Source organism: Pavona decussata, unplaced genomic scaffold (genome assembly GCF_977016875.1).
Source record: "Pavona decussata unplaced genomic scaffold, jaPavDecu1.1 SCAFFOLD_6, whole genome shotgun sequence".
Lineage (NCBI taxonomy): Eukaryota > Metazoa > Cnidaria > Anthozoa > Scleractinia > Agariciidae > Pavona > Pavona decussata.
In genome coordinates, this window is record NW_028145430.1 from 4,152,631 (window position 1) to 4,168,204 (window position 15,574).

At 40.7% G+C, this 15,574-nt stretch overlaps 3 protein-coding genes across 3 annotated transcripts in view; 2 read left to right on the plus strand and 1 right to left on the minus strand.

Annotated features, from left to right (window-relative positions):
• Window positions 1-13,531, minus strand: part of LOC146489269 (testisin-like) — a 37,003-nt gene extending 23,472 nt beyond the window's left edge. Inside the window, exon 1 of the mRNA XM_085107800.1 lies at window positions 12,776-13,531. The gene's annotated coding sequence lies outside the window, so the exon portion shown is untranslated. The remainder of the gene's footprint in view (window positions 1-12,775) is intronic.
• Window positions 9,097-11,035, plus strand: LOC146489270 (uncharacterized). The gene is given in 5 exon segments (XM_085109882.1): window positions 9,097-9,269; window positions 10,033-10,252; window positions 10,350-10,502; window positions 10,887-10,941; window positions 10,944-11,035. Coding segments are annotated over 5 exon segments (693 nt in total).
• On the plus strand, window positions 11,493-12,765 carry LOC146489271 (uncharacterized). The gene is made up of 2 exons (XM_085108035.1): window positions 11,493-11,744; window positions 12,284-12,765. Exons 1-2 carry the CDS (start codon window positions 11,544-11,546, stop codon window positions 12,581-12,583), a joined length of 501 nt encoding a protein of 166 aa, XP_084964161.1. The 5' UTR covers window positions 11,493-11,543; the 3' UTR covers window positions 12,584-12,765.
• Window positions 13,532-15,574: the final 2,043 nt, after the last annotated feature.

Genomic DNA, 15,574 nt, shown 5'->3' on the forward strand with positions numbered 1-15,574 from the left:
CCAAAGCTAGCATTTCTTAGAAGGTGGCAATTAACCAATAAATTTAACCGTATCAACATCCTATTTTCTTCCACTTCTTCTTCTTTTTTTTTTCTTTTTTTTTTTTTTAAGCCCCATCCGCCGTCCGCCATCCGCCGTCCGCATCCGCCCGTCCGTATCCTTGTTTTACAGAGTCCCCTCGGTTCCAGACTACTGGAGAGGAACTGAAAGTTTGGACTGCTGAGCTGAATGTTTGAATCGCCGAAGTGCATGTTTGAATCGAGCCGCTGCACAACTACACTGTGAGACTATGTTTGAATTTATAATCTGGATTTCATATCTTAAAATTAAAGTGCAGAATGTTTCAACAGCAGGATTTCAGCTTTTTCTATCGAAATTGAACGCGGAATTTATGGTGTAGTGTTTGAGTTTCAGGATTTGATTGAAGAAATACACGTTTGGATTGAATGATCAAATGTTTGAATTGAAAAATGGCATGTTTGAATCGACGAAATGCATGCTTGAACTGAATGATAGGCCAGGCAATACAATGAATGCATGTTTAACTTGAAGAATGGCATTTCTGGATTGAAGAAAAGGGTGTTTGGATTGAAGAATCGAATGTTTGAAACAAACAATTCCATATTTGGATTGAATGATGGAATGTTTGAATCGACCCATTCCATATTTGCACTGAAGGATTGAATGTTTGTATTGAAGGATCGAAAGTTTGAACCGAACAATTGCAGATTTGAATTGAAGGATCGAATGTTTGAATTGATAGTTTGAATTTTGACACTAAAAACACGCCATTCTTCTCGACCATAGCAATCATTTTCTCGATCACCAATCGTGAGCTCGTACCACTTTTGACTGATATGGCCTCCCATACACACGTATGTGTTGTCATTGATAATTGAACAGTCGGCTCAATTTCTTCACAAAATGAGAAGCTACTTTAGACGGTAATCGAACATTGTTTTCCAATACGTTTTGGGCATTGTTCTGTTGACTGCTGTTATGGCTGTTCTGGACGATGAGACTTCAGTGGACCTCGGTTTTTCAAGATTGTTAAGGTCGCACATGAATTGTTAAAGTCAGAATTTCCGTGACAGAAAGTTTGATTATTTTTGAAGATAATATGAAATATGACCTTTTTTTCGTTCCAATGACTTTTTTTAAACGCCATTCCCAAGTTGGTCATCTGTTTCTTTGACATGAGAATCAAGTCAGTGTGTTCTCCCCGCATGTTGTTGAAACCTTCGTGTCCGTTGTTCGCGGCAATGGTAGGCAATCCGTCCTGTTGTCGCGGCTATTTTAGTCCGTTAGTATTTGTGTAAACCTGTCATATAGTTTTAAGTCAGGGTATTTTAGTCCTCGTTAGAAATGCTGTTTAAATGACTGTATTTAGAACCGTAGGCTATGGAGTTTGAAATAAACTTTTTGAAGAGAAGCTTGTTGATGTTGTTGTCATTATTGGTTTCGTCGCCATGTTTTACGTCCAAGGACTGATCTGGCAACTTTCCCGCCTTTTTTGGCAGCCGCCTGCCAATGACTGTGTTTAAAGGGCTGGTGAAAAAAAAAAAAAAAAAAATACCGGTCGACGAGGTCCTCGACGAGACGCAAACTTGTTGTTGTTGTTGTGTTCTCTAACTGAGCGGCAAGTTAAGAACATGCAGCAAAACATGTATTCCATTCAAGTAGTTTAATCAACTAATCTGTGTCATTGATCTCTGCATTACAAACATGTGAGAGGCTCTTAAGTGGAACATTCTAGAGGAATCTATGGTATGCTAGATTGCGTTACATAACATCTCCCCTTTCGAGTATAAAATAACATCAAAATGTTAACACAAAACAAATGACATCAAAGTAACCTCAATCTAAAAGAGGTTCTAAATCAACCAGTCTATTTTAGTCCATTGGATGAAAATCTTAATCATGATTTACGACAGGTCCTATTCTTTTCAAAGTTCCGTCATGTCCATGTTCATAGTCTATAGGTCGAGTCTATCTGGGGGTTTAATGACTCGTCCAGATCTTGAGGTTTTAACATCTGATGAGGTCATCTTTTGTGGACTCACATCCAAAGGTTTGGTTGGTGAACTTTCCACTCGTTTTAAGGGAGTGTCCTTGATAGTACTTTCTGGCATGGCAACGAGATGTCGACGATTACGTCGGATCGAACTACCAGCTTCAGTTTCAACCATGTAAGATCTTGGCGTTAGGGCTTTCTCTGTGACCATTGCTGGTGTCTTCTGGTCGGTAACCCATACGCGGTCTCCAGTACTTAATTTGGGAAGTTCAGTGCATCGATGGCTTGAATTGTAACGGCTTGTTTGGGTTAGTTTGCCTTCTTGTTCATGCGTCCGGACTTTCTCTAGGTCAGGCCATGATGGTTTCAGTTGGTCAGGGAACACCGGAACAGTTGTTCGGATCTTTCTGCCAAAGAGCATTTCTGCTGGGCTGTATCCGTTCTCCAATGGTGTTGCTCTGTATGACATCAGAGCTTTGGCTGGATCTTTTCCCTTCTTTAGTGTATTCTTCACCGTTTGCACTGCACGCTCAGCTTCTCCATTGGCCTGAGGCAACTTCGGGCTTGAAGTGATGTGCGTGAAGGAGTAATCCTTTGAAAACTGGTCAAACTCAGTTGAAGCAAACTGCGGTCCGTTATCAGATCTCAGGATCTCAGGGACTCCGTGTCTTGCAAAGATGGATTTAAGTGCACGGATGGTGTCGCTAGACTTCTGAGACGCCGTCAGAAGTGAGACTTCTACGTAGCGTGAGAAGTAGTCCACCACTACCAGGTAGGCTCGTCCGTTCAGGCTGAACAGGTCAGTACCCAGAATCTGCCATGGTCTTTCAGGAACTGCTGTCGGTATCATCGGTTCTCGGTTTGGCTTCCTATACTCGATGCATTTTCGGCAGCTCGTGACCATATCTTGTACTTGATTGCTCAACCCAGGCCACCAGACTGAGTCCTTGGCTCGTCGTCGACACTTGACAATTCCTTGGTGTCCTTCGTGAATTTGTTCTAGGATCTCCAGGCGCATACTTGAGGGGATAATGAGTCTAGAGCCCTTGAGGAGTAGTCCACGTACTTGGGAAATCTCGCCTCTTGAGCTCCAGTACGGACTCAGTGAACTTGGGATCTTGTGGAAATCAGGCCAACCTTCTTCGCAGTATTCAAGAAGCTTCTTACACACCGGATCTTCTTGCTGCTTAGCAGAGATCTCTTCAAGACGCTTGTCCGTGGCGGGTAGTTGAAGCAGAACACTGTCAACATAGAGGTCAATCTCTTCTTCTTTCGCGTGGCTAGGCGTTGGCTGTAAAGGTGCTCGTGACAACGCATCGGCAGTTACCAGGTTTTTACCCGGAACATGGGAGATTGTAAAGTGGAATCGCATTCTCAATCTCTGAATTCTTGGCGGCATCTCGTCAAGATTCTTTGATCCTAGTAGCGGTACGAGAGGTTTGTGGTCTGTTTCGACGTGAAACGTTTTGCCAACTAAGTAATCGGCCAATCTCTCGCACGCCCATGTAGTAGCTAGTGCCTCTTTCTCAATTTGGGCGTATCTTTGCTCAGTGCTTGTCAAGGCTCGTGAGATGAACGCCACTGGTTTCCAGTTACCCTCTGACTGCTTTTGGGTCAACACGGCTCCAATTCCATATGACGAGGCGTCTGCTGAAACTGTCGTCTCCAACTGTGGGTCGTAAATCGCCAGAACTGGGGTTGAAATCAGCTGTCTCTTGATCTCTTCGAACGCTTCCTTCTGTGCTGTGTCCCAGAGCCAAGCGCTATCTTTGGTAAGCAGTTCTCTTAGGGGTTTGCTGGTCTGAGCTAAGTTGGGTAGGTACTTGCCCATTTGGTTGACCATTCCTAGAAATCTTCTCAAGTCTGAGACATCAGATGGGGCCTTCATCCGCTTGATCGCTTCAACTTTCGAAGGGTCAGCTTGAATCCCGTCTTTGCCGATCACGTGACCCAGGAACTCAACGTTTTCCTTGGCAAATTCACATTTCTCGAGGTTGAGGGTTACTCCATGCTCTTCAAGGCGTCGTAAGACTGCTTCTAAACGCTCGTCGTGCTGTTCATAAGAGTTTCCGAACACTAGGATGTCATCCATTTGACATTCCACTCCTTCCAGTCCAGCCAGGATGTGCTGCATGGTTTTCTGGAAGTGTTCTGGGGCGGATGAGATTCCGAACGGGAGTCGTTTGTAGCAGTACCGTCCCCAGGGCGTAATGAAGGTAGTAAGCAGCTAAGACTTGGGGCTGAGTTTCCTCTGCCAAAACCCAGAGTTCGCGTCCAGTTTTGACACGATCTTGGCACCTGTGAGTTTGGCGAGTGTCTGCTCTGTAGTGGGCATGGGATGGTTCTCTCGTTGAACTGCTTTGTTAAGCTGGATAAAGTCTCCGCATATCCGTACTTTTCCATTTTTCTTGGGAACGACTACCACTGGAGAACACCATTCTGTGGGTTGATCCACCCGCTCGATGACTTCCATGTCTTCCATACGCTTTATTTCGGCTTTCACATTGTCCAGCGTAGTAAGGTTGAACGGTTTGGCTCCGTCGCTAAGCTTGATCTCATATTCGCCTGGCATACAGCCAAGTCCTTTGAAGAGGTTTGGGTGTGTCTTCTTCATGCGATCTGGGCTTCTCTCAGGTGAAACGACGTCGTCTATTTTCTTGATAATTCCAAGCTTGTGACAGGCTGTGCGGCCAAGTAGTGGGCGATCCAGATTATCCAGGACATAAATCTGCTCCTTACATGACTTGTTTTCATACTTCAAAGAGGCTTCAAACTCTCCTTTACACTTGAGCTCGTACCGGCAATGGCCATACAGCTTCTTGGACGTTTTCAACAGGATCGGTTTGTCAGTTATTTCGGTGAAAATCTTGCTGGGAAGTACTGTGACATCTGCACCGCAGTCTAGTTTGAATGTCACGCGATGGCTGTTGATTGTCACGTCAGCTGTCCATGGTTTCTCTTGCTTGGATACGACTTCGCCAAGAAAGATGTCTGAATCTGAGCTAGAGCTCTCGGCTGCTTCAACTTCATAGACTTTACTCGGTGGTACGCTCGCGTGGCACCATTTGGCGAAATGGCCTTGTTTTGAGCACTTGTGACACTTCGCATCTTTTGCAGGGCACGACTGCCTGTTGTGATTTTTAGGGTTTCCACACCTTTCACATCCGGTAGTCCGTCTTTTAAACTTGCTGTTGTTTCCATCTCCGCTTGACTTGCTGGGTTGTTTCGGTTTATGTGACCCTCGAGGCCTTCCTGATTTTGCTTGTTTTTCTTCCAGGGTTTCCACATTGCTTGATGGAGTGTGGCTTGATCTTATCACTCCCTGCTGCTTTTTGACAGACTCACTTTGTCTGGCTTGTTGAACGGCTTTTTCTAGCGTTAAACTTGCGTCAATCTGCAGTTTTTCGCTGAGTTTCTCGTTCCTAAGTCCGACAACTAAGCGGTCACGAATCATCTCATCCTTCAATGATCCATACTCGCAGAATTCGGCCAGACTATGAAGGGCAGTGATGAAATTTTCCACCGACTCATCTTGACCCTGTGCCCGTTGATTAAATTTTGCTCGCTCGTAGATTACGTTTTTCTTCGCGACAAAATGACTGTTGAATTTTGCTTTCACAGCATCATATTTGTGTGCATCTGACTCATCTGCGAAGACAAAACTGGCCATGATGTCTTCTGCATCACCACCCATGGCGTAAATAAGGGCATTTACTTGAAGGTCTTCTGCTTGGCTTTGTAAGCCTGAGACGATGCGGTACCGATCAAAGCGTTTTAACCACCGTGGCCATTCTTCGTAATTTGAAAAGTCGAAGGATTTTGGCGGTTTAACTGGTAATAACTGCTGAGAAGTTGTCCCTTCTGCACCTCTGTCTGCATTCGAGGTTTCCCCTTCTGTTCCCGGCATCCTGGTAACAGGCTGAAGGAGGGCTAAATCGAACACTGCCACGAAGAAATACAGTTACGGTGAATGGTTTAGGCCGTTTAAAACGGTTCTGACACCATGTTGTGTTCTCTAACTGAGCGGCAAGTTAAGAACATGCAGCAAAACATGTATTCCATTCAAGTAGTTTAATCAACTAATCTGTGTCATTGATCTCTGCATTACAAACATTCTAGAGGAATCTATGGTATGCTAGATTGCGTTACATAACAGTTGTTGGTAGCTTTATGTAGAAAATGTTTTGTGTGAAGGCTCCGAGAAGTTTGCGAACAAAGGAAAACAACTTTGACAGCCCCGTTAACTGTTGGGGGAAAATTTCCCGTCTCCGCATAATAGACTGCGAAAAATATGGTTTGCAAGAAGGAGTGTGCTTGTGTGTGAGACACCTCCAGGGCGAAAAGCAAAAGATAGGGTCCCTGTGCTGCTTTCCAAAGCGTTCCGAAGAGGACCAGTGCTCTGGAAGGCTGACCAGCTGTCCAAAGCGTTTGTTCCCAGTTTTCGAGTCAGTTGGTTCTGTAATAGGGTCTGGTAAACTCTGCAAAAAACATTTAAGACACGCCGACAGCGACGAGAGGATTACTGGCAACAAGTCTTACGTTTCACCGAGAAAGGTTATTTATCAATCTGTGTACTTGAATACACCTCAAAGTTTTTGTTGTTAAAGGTGTTAAAGAGATAGCAATTCGACTTGAGAAGTCTTTTATTGGTCTTATTACTATTATTAGCGACAACGCTCCTGTGACGGAAATGAAGCAGAGCCTAGTACAAAGATCGCCCCAGAGACTTCAACAGACTGGGAAGAACTAGTGAAGAAGTTAAGTGAACTGGAAAAGAAAAACCAAGAACTAAAAGAAAATAATTCACACCTTAATAACCAAATCAAAGGTGTGTTTTTAACATTGAATTTTGTCTTTTTAACATGTTTTATTTTCATGTGAAGTTTGCAATTACAACATTTGAAATTAAAGCTGCAACTTACTTATTGAAAATGGTGTAAAAACAAACCGAGTTTTTATTTGTACTTACATCATTTTCTTATGATACGAAAAAGGTTTACTTCGTAAAAATACACATAAACAAAATCAATAAATAACATGACAATGGATACCCCCAACATTTGCAGATATGAAACAGGAGAACATCGGTCTTCAAAAGAACATCGATGAGCTCAATGCTGACAAAAAAACACTAACAGAAAAAATCATGGCTATCAGTAAGTAAACTTTGCCTCAAACATGTTTTTCTTTACAAAGAAGTATTGTACTGATATATAATTAAACTACTTTTACTGACAAAATTTTATTATAAATACACAAAAACTAAATAAAATTAATAAGAAGTTGAACTTTCCCCTTCCATGATTCTTAAAACGACCAGTTGGTCAAGGTAACACGAAAAAAAAATTGTGCTACAGTGACACCGGCACCTTGAAAATTAAATTTATCATAGATGAATGGCTTCATTTTACATATTGGTTCCACACGTAATTTACTCCCAGCATTTTCAAGTTACATGCTTAATAGTATGTCATGCCAATACGACAGCCATAATAATTTTCAGGAAAACCTGCATTCAGTGAATTGGTGCACAGCTTTCATAAGGCGCTGACTACGCATTATTCAAAGGGAGGCCATCACCTGTACAGCCCTAAAGAAATGGAAGATTTTTGTGAAAAGAATGCACCGGGTTTGTTCCAGGAGATTTACAGTGCCATCCTCAATGAATCCAAAGAAAAGGCAACAGCAAAACGAGAGGAGCTACAGAGAGTTAGAACTGTGGCAATAATGCATAGTCTGAGTTTTTATCGAAATCAGGTATTTCTCCTTCTACAGCGATAAGGAAATTAAGTGAACACAAGCTTATTGTACTTCAGGCAACATCATGTTTAAAAAGCAAAAAATATCTTCACATTTCCAGTAGCTTCAGCTATTAGAATAAAAACAAGTGAAAAAAAAAAGAATTCCTAAGATGATATATTTAATTAAGTTTATTATTAAAAGGTGGGGAGAGGGGGTGGGTGCTTTTGAATGAGGTCAAGCATTCTATAATATTATTATATTAATAAATTATAATATTATAGCATGCAATTTAACAATAAATATTATTATTGTGAACTTGTGAACAGAGATTGTCTTAAGCATGGAATCTTATTGGCAGAAAATATGTCCTATGCAAAAAGCCAATGGTTTGAACCTGAAAATGTGTGGTGCAAGTTACAGTTCACTGATGTCTGGAATGGTCCTGGGATTTAGCTGTCACCCAAAAACTCTCCGGAACTATGAAAAGGCATTAGCTGAGGCCAACAGGAAAGAGGTTAAGAAAAAAATCCTCCAAGCTACCGAAGTAAGAACAGCTTGCTGTGCTTTTTTTATCATTGAAAATGTTTGGTTTCACTAATCTTTAAAATTATTCAAAAACAAACTTATTCTTCAAGGTTAGAGCTCTTGATGTAACAGGTGACTCACAACTAGCAAGCCGGTTACTTGTGTATGAACCTGAATGCCATGACTGCATGATTAATATTTTTGTGACAGCTCTTAAATGTACAGCTAACACAATACCTTCCGGTATTATTCTTTGCAAAGTTTTTAAGTGCCTTTAACTTTACTGACATTGTGGTCTAGTGTAGAAAATAAGTACAGTGCAACCCTTGCACCATAATCAAGACCCATACATTGGCTATCACTTTTCAGGTGGGGGTTGGCTACATGTATGAATTCGTGCAATGACTGGATTTAGTGGAATAACAACTGTTGCAACATAATCATAATGCAATATACCAATAATGGAAAAGAAGGAGCTTTTTCCTACTTCTTTCTTTAACATGGGCTTTTTCCATCAAGGAAATAATGGTATATTGCATCACATCCCTTGAGTTAAGAAGTAGTCAGATTACTTAGCCTTTGATATCCTGTGGTGAGTATATTATAACAAGTTTTAAAACTGTTCTTAGAAAAAGGAGTTCTTGCTCCTGATTGAAGATGATATCCACTTCGTCCACACGATTCTCCAGCCCACAAGAAGCCAAACAAGTACTGCCTGGCGTATGTGCACAGGTTTATTGGATGTACAGGAAACAATGCCAGCAGTATCCGCGCCATCTGACTTGACTTAACTCCACAGAAGGGTCCCAGACACCATGAAGAGTGGCGTGGTAAAGCAATGCAGAGGAGGAGTAGATGTTCAATCAGTCTTGGAGTACTTTGATTTCACATTACGAGAATTCTTTGCTTCGAGTTATTTAAGCACCCTGCCCATAGAGCACAGAAGAGTGGATATGAGCAACATCCGGCAAAGCTGTGAAAACCTAAGGTTGGAAACAAAAAACTGTTAATCAAGTTGTTTTCTTAGCAAAGATTTTAATACAATGGACTTAAAGTGCTACTATGATCAAATTTTTACCTCTTAAATTTTAAGGTTTATCACAGAATTCTAGGAAAGATTAAAAACGCCATTTACTGTTTCTAAATATCTGCATTGGTTTCGGAGATATTTACGTTTCAAAAATGTGTAAAATATGTAAATGAGATGACTGATGACGTCACATTCTCAACTCAATATAACATCAAGTATATAAATAGAGCTATCTCAGCCAATTTACAGCAGAGACCATTGAAAACTGGCAGGCTTATAGTTCTAAAGGCAATACACCTATGGCTATAAAAAATTCGGTTCCCATGGCAACTCACTCTTTTCCAGTCCCCTCCAACATCATTTCAATATTTTAGTGATTTTCAGCTTGAAAAACATTTAACAAGGCCATGAACTCGACCTAACATATTTATACACTTGCTGGATCATGCAGATGAAATGGTATTATACAAATTCTGTTACATTGTAATGCCAGTCATATAAAAGAATCTACGAGTCTGCAATGTTTATTCTCAGTACAAATTCAAACCTGTTCAAATACTACAAAGCTCATGAGCATTGCCAAAATCTTTCCAGGGCCTTAAAAATTTTAAATCATGTTCCATGAAGACTTGCACACTTTTGAAAACTTCAACTCCTGGACCACTTGTATAAACTAATACCCAGAGGAACGTAATGTACCATCTTGTTATGCAATTTCTAGAGTATATTCAGATGAAGCCAGACACGACTTGGAACTACTGAGGACAACTTGGTTACTAGATGAGTTCCAACAGAGTCTCAAAAGTGTGGCGAACTACCGTGCAGCTCTTTCTCACCTACTTAGCGAGGCCCCTGAGCTAAAAAACTACCTGCGACATTTTGTTGTGATATTGTCAGGAGACTTTCCAACTTGGAAATACAACAAGAAGATTATTGCAGAGGTTTGTTGAATTGACAGTAAGAGGGTTAAATATTTAAAAACCAAACCACCTATATATTGTAGCAGGCTGTTCTTTTACACATTGCATAAACATAAAGTGGGATCCTGTTAAAGAGCCAACCAGTTCAGTACCTTCTTTAGTTCCCTGGCAAGGACCATTCCATGTGTCACTGAATGCAGAGGAGTCAACAGTGTTGCTGTTTAGACCAGTTTTTGAAAAGCTCTACAAGAAGCTGTTTGGAAGGAACAAGGTAGTTATAATAAATAATATTGATTTAAAATAGATTTTGTATACATGTGGTTAAAGTATAAAATAAATGTAAACTATAAATGTAAATAAAGATTATTTATAATGTTCACATTTATTTGATTGTTAAATACAAAAACAGTTAACCAACTTCAGGGTAGGTATATGTATAGTCCCAGACCTACATGTACCACAAATGTGACCACAGCTTACAAAAGGTAAAGGTTAAGGCTTTGTAAATGTTCATTCCAGTTAAATGTTTTCACATAAACAGGGATTTATCTTCTTGATTGTTCTAAACTTCATAATGAGAAGTAAATACAGATTTAATTTTATGAAAAGTTGTCATATCAACTTAACCCATATACATTTACATTAATTTAAACAGGTGCTCCCAAGGAAACCTAAGCCACACAGAATCAACACATTAACAACTGCTGCGTTTGTTGGATGGACAATCATCCGTGATGCTGTTTTCCAGCAATTTGGTCAAACTTGCAAGGATACAGAATACATGCTCCTTCTTCACCTGTTTGATGAAGTATTGCCACTGGTGTTTTACTTGTATTGTACAATTTTCAGAGGTGGTGATTTTGACAAGTGGCTGGCGGCAACCTTTCGCATGGCGCTCATTTTTATCACTTTTCAAAGAAGAAATTATGACAAAGCAACCCTATGTCAGTTATCTGACATTCTGTACCATGCAGCTGAGAACCAACCCCTCGTGGACAACATCAAATTGTACCTGAATGCCTTCACCGAGAAGAAAGTGGAAGTGTTTCACTCAGTTTTAAGAAGGTTTGTACAGACAATGTTATTTCAAACAAATGATTTATTTTGAGTATCAATCAGAGCATCCATACTGCATTATTATGATAAAAAACTGTTTATTCACATAAGCTGAGACTAATAGATAATGTTAAATAAAGAATTATAAAAATGGAACTGGCAAAGTACCAGTGAATGAAGAAAATTATTAAAATAAATTACCTGTTTTCATTGTAGGAATGTTCCAGTGTGGGCAGTACCAGCTGAAATTAAAATCATGGCACATGCTCTAAGCGGGAGAAGGTTTGATTCCGATTTTGCGCAGTGGTTTCTTCCCCGGTACACACGAGGAAGGGGCATCCACAACATGGCACAACTTGTCCACTCCACTGCAGAATTTCTCATCGACCTGTTCTGTGATGTTTGGAATTCTCTGGGACAGACCAACAAGATTCCTAAGGGAAGACGAAAAAACCAGGTTGGTATGGGCCAATGTATAGTATACATTACAAATAATAAATAAATGAAAACAAAATTGAAATTTGAGTGATGACAATCACACAAGTTAAAATAAATCACCGAGGTGGGTGCCCTCTCAGACAAATTATGGGAGTAACTATTCAGTGTTAAATCAATGAACTGTACTACCATAAATTATTGATAAACAGCCTATTGTTTTCATAAAATGATGAATCAAATTAAAATTTTGGCCTTACTCATGTGGGGTCAACATAAGTCACATAACAAATACAGGCCCTCCAAATAGTCATATGAGCTAGCAGAAAAAATGAAATTCTATTAATTATTATTTAGGGCTGCTGGAATGTTTGATAACAGGAATACACAAGGACACATACAAGTAAAAACAGTTTTCTGTTAGGTTTCTATATATGCTTGTTGTTATAATGAAAAACCTTTTTAAATTAAAAATTTCAAATAATAAGTGCTGCATGACTGACTAAAATAGTGTGGCATTTACAAAATACTCTCATCAATACTCTATTTTTTTTTCTTCAGCCATATTATTTTCCAGCACTAGATTCCACACTGGATCAACGCTGCCTTCCACTGGGGTATGCCTTTTTGGGCCATGAACCTGACCCAGAATTAGCTTGTGACCAGCCAATGTGTAAGGTGGATACAGACCAACCGGTTATTTGTCTTAACTGTGGCCACACATTTCACAGAGGATGTCTGTTTAAAGCGAGTAACAAAGAACACAACTATGCAATATTGGAAGATGGAATCAGATGTTCTGTTTGCTATGGACCTCTGTGTGAGCGGATGGAAGAACTTGCAACCACACTTAACAGGTAGGTTTCCTCAATAAAGATAAGATGAAGTTGCTAGTCGTATTTTCGAGAAATAAGCGACTCGGTGGGTTTGGGAACAAATCATTTTAAACAAAAAACTAGATTCAGACCTAACGACTTTCGTTTAAATATTATCGTTCATTCAGACGTTACTGTGGCGTTCATTTATAACTAATCATTCAAAGATTGTACTAACCCAATGCGTTGACGGTATGCCCTGTTATTTAACGCTGTTTCAGGTATCTGGCTGGTGATGATGATGAAATCGAAGCCACGGACGAAGACCATGCATGACGACAAAGATGCAGATCCCGAAGAAACTGACGATGAAGGCAACGATACAGAATTTGATGCACAGCTGTTCAAGGAACAAGTTAAAAAGATCCAGCAGAATGCAGTTTCCCTGTTTTCAGCACTTCCCCATCGTGAGACCCGACTGTTCAAAAGATCGGAAAAAAGGAACAAGCAGACTTGAAAACAATATAATCGATTGACGCATGCCTCCGAATCGCGTTTAAAAAAAACGGCTTCTTTAGAAGCCACTCAATCTGAAAAAAGCTGTAGACCAATCTAAAAGAGTTTAAGGTGACTTGGATCACCAGAGAGACCGAACACCAAAGCGTTTTCACCAAATACTGTAGGAATACAGCGAGTAACGCAAATCCCTCGTTGTCATCCGCCATTTTGATCGAACACGCTTGAAGGCTGCGCGCATGCGTATGAATGCTCAAAAAATGTCTGCTACGTCATATTTCTCAGCCAATCAGCGGTTTTTCCGCCCTGTTGACCGCACGTGACCTGAGAACGACGATTCCACCACGGTCGGCATTTAGGTAACATAGGGTGAAGCGGTCCCGACTGATCGGAATTTTCCGATCGTCCTTGTGACGTCATCGTCCGACTGCTTTCACGAAATAAACAAATATGGCGCTGAAGTGCTTTATTGAGGCCCTGCCAGGGGGGGCTCCCGTGTCGCTTGTCTGAATTTCTATCCTTTGCATTGTGTGATAAATTTGCCGGCGGCCAGCTCTGTTGGGACAACTATTCCTCAGTTTACACACTGAAGGACTGACAAAGCAGATTTTTTCGAGGAGTGGATGAATATTCACATGCCTTTACCATTTTATCTTTGCCTACCGCTTCACTCGATGTTACTTCTTTGTACTGTTGCAGAGGACACTACATAACATAGGGTGAGGAGGATCCGAGCCCAACTGGATCCAGTCTTCGTTTGGTAAAGTATTCCTCATTAATTTTTTGCAAACTCAGAGACTCAACAAAATCAGCAAATCCCGCGCTTCACAGGAAGTGACGTCACGATGGCCCGTATCATCCGGACAACCGAGCCCACGAGTTGACCTCTCCCTCCTGATGCCGACCTTCCACCACGCGCACACAGACGACACAACAGACGAGGGCGAGCTGACTTTGGCGGAAAATGGCGGCGTTTTCCTCATTCAGACACAGTTTCAACATACATCGCAGCGTTAGCTTTGGATGGGTATGTATGTCTTCATTTAGTTGATGTAAAAATCGTTTTAGATATATACCAGTCGCAATTTAAGCCTGGTTTTCACTGGCGACGTAAGACAAGCGCAAGCATAAATATGCGTTATTGACCAAGATGGCTGGATATTGGCCAAGTTTTTTTTTTGCGTTTTTATGGACCGAGACGAAGTCGAGGTCCATAAAAACGCAAAAAAAGAACGAGGCCAATATCCAGCCATCATGACCGAACAAGCTTTGTCAATATAAAGGATTTATTATATGGCTTTACCTTCAAGTTAAAACTACAACAACAAAACAAAACAGGACATGAAACTGCTCTGCTCGGAAAGAAATTCTTCATAGCCGGCCGGTGCAAGATTTATTTTCAGTGCATTTTTGGATTAGCATGTAATCGTGGAAAACAAAGAATCCTAAATTATCTTACGGCTCTAACTTTATAATGGCTTAAAGGGAGTCTACAATTATTGAGAGCGAAAAATTTAGATTTTTTCAAGAGCGGGAAGATTTGAATAGAATCCGGCAAACTCGCCATTTTCAGCCGATCGCGCGTTGGCGTAAATAATAAACATTTTTACAGTTTTCGGCTTCCAATCATTAATTCTTGAATGAAACAATAGATTTTGGGATTATATGCAAACATAAGCCGAAAAAAAGAGCGGGTAAATCAGATAACTGGGCGAAACTTTGATAAGATTTTGTTGTTTACAACCGTCAAGACGCGGCTAAATTAAAAACGTCAGCTTCGTCGGCGAACTTGAGAAAACTACTTATCTGAACGGCTCTAAACACTAAACGCAACTTCCACTACGCTACGATTTAAATACAGTCATTGCACTGAACCTAGAGAACTTATCAATTTAGCACTCGACTTGAGACAACAAGTTTTACAAAATCAACTCTATCTAAAATACTACACACAGAGCAACTCACCGATTCAACTCACATTCATTGTAGCTGAAACCAAAATTTTCACTACACCAGGACTATTTCATTCTCTTTCTTTTCCTTTAGGTAAATGTTGAGAGTTTACCGAACTTTTTAGTGAGCGTTTCTCCCCAAAATAACGAGAAAATCGAAGAAAAGATTGCATTGTTGTTGGGATTAAACTTTCGATGCCAAGCGGATGGGCAACGGGTAATCCCGAGCGGGCAAGATAGCTCCATCTTGCCCGCTCGGGTAGCCAATCACAGCGCAGGATTTGACTCATCTTGCCCGCTCGCTTTGCCAGCCATATAATAAAAATGATTATTTCATCACAAAAACGGCTTCTACGTCGCAAGCATGCACAAGCACAAGGATCAAAATTTCATGTTCTTGTGCTTGTGGTTGCGTTGCGTTCGTTTTCACTTGACATAAAGCTCTTATGCTTGTGCTTGCAGGGCTCAAAATAAGTTTTGGACAATTGCCGGTCATGTTGACCGGCCAAACAAATTTTAGCTCGGTCATGTCTCTTTTCTGACCGGCCATACTGGAAAACATGTATGTT

What these genes read in the sequence shown, in the direction of transcription:
- LOC146489271 (XM_085108035.1), top strand. Translation starts at nt 11,544, where the DNA reads ATGGCACATGCTCTAAGCGGGAGAAGGTTTGATTCCGATTTTGCGCAG. An exon ending in AGGGAAGACGAAAAAACCAG is followed by an intron (nt 11,745 to 12,283) that starts GTTGGTATGGGC and finishes TTTTTTCTTCAG; the next exon opens with CCATATTATTTTCCAGCACT.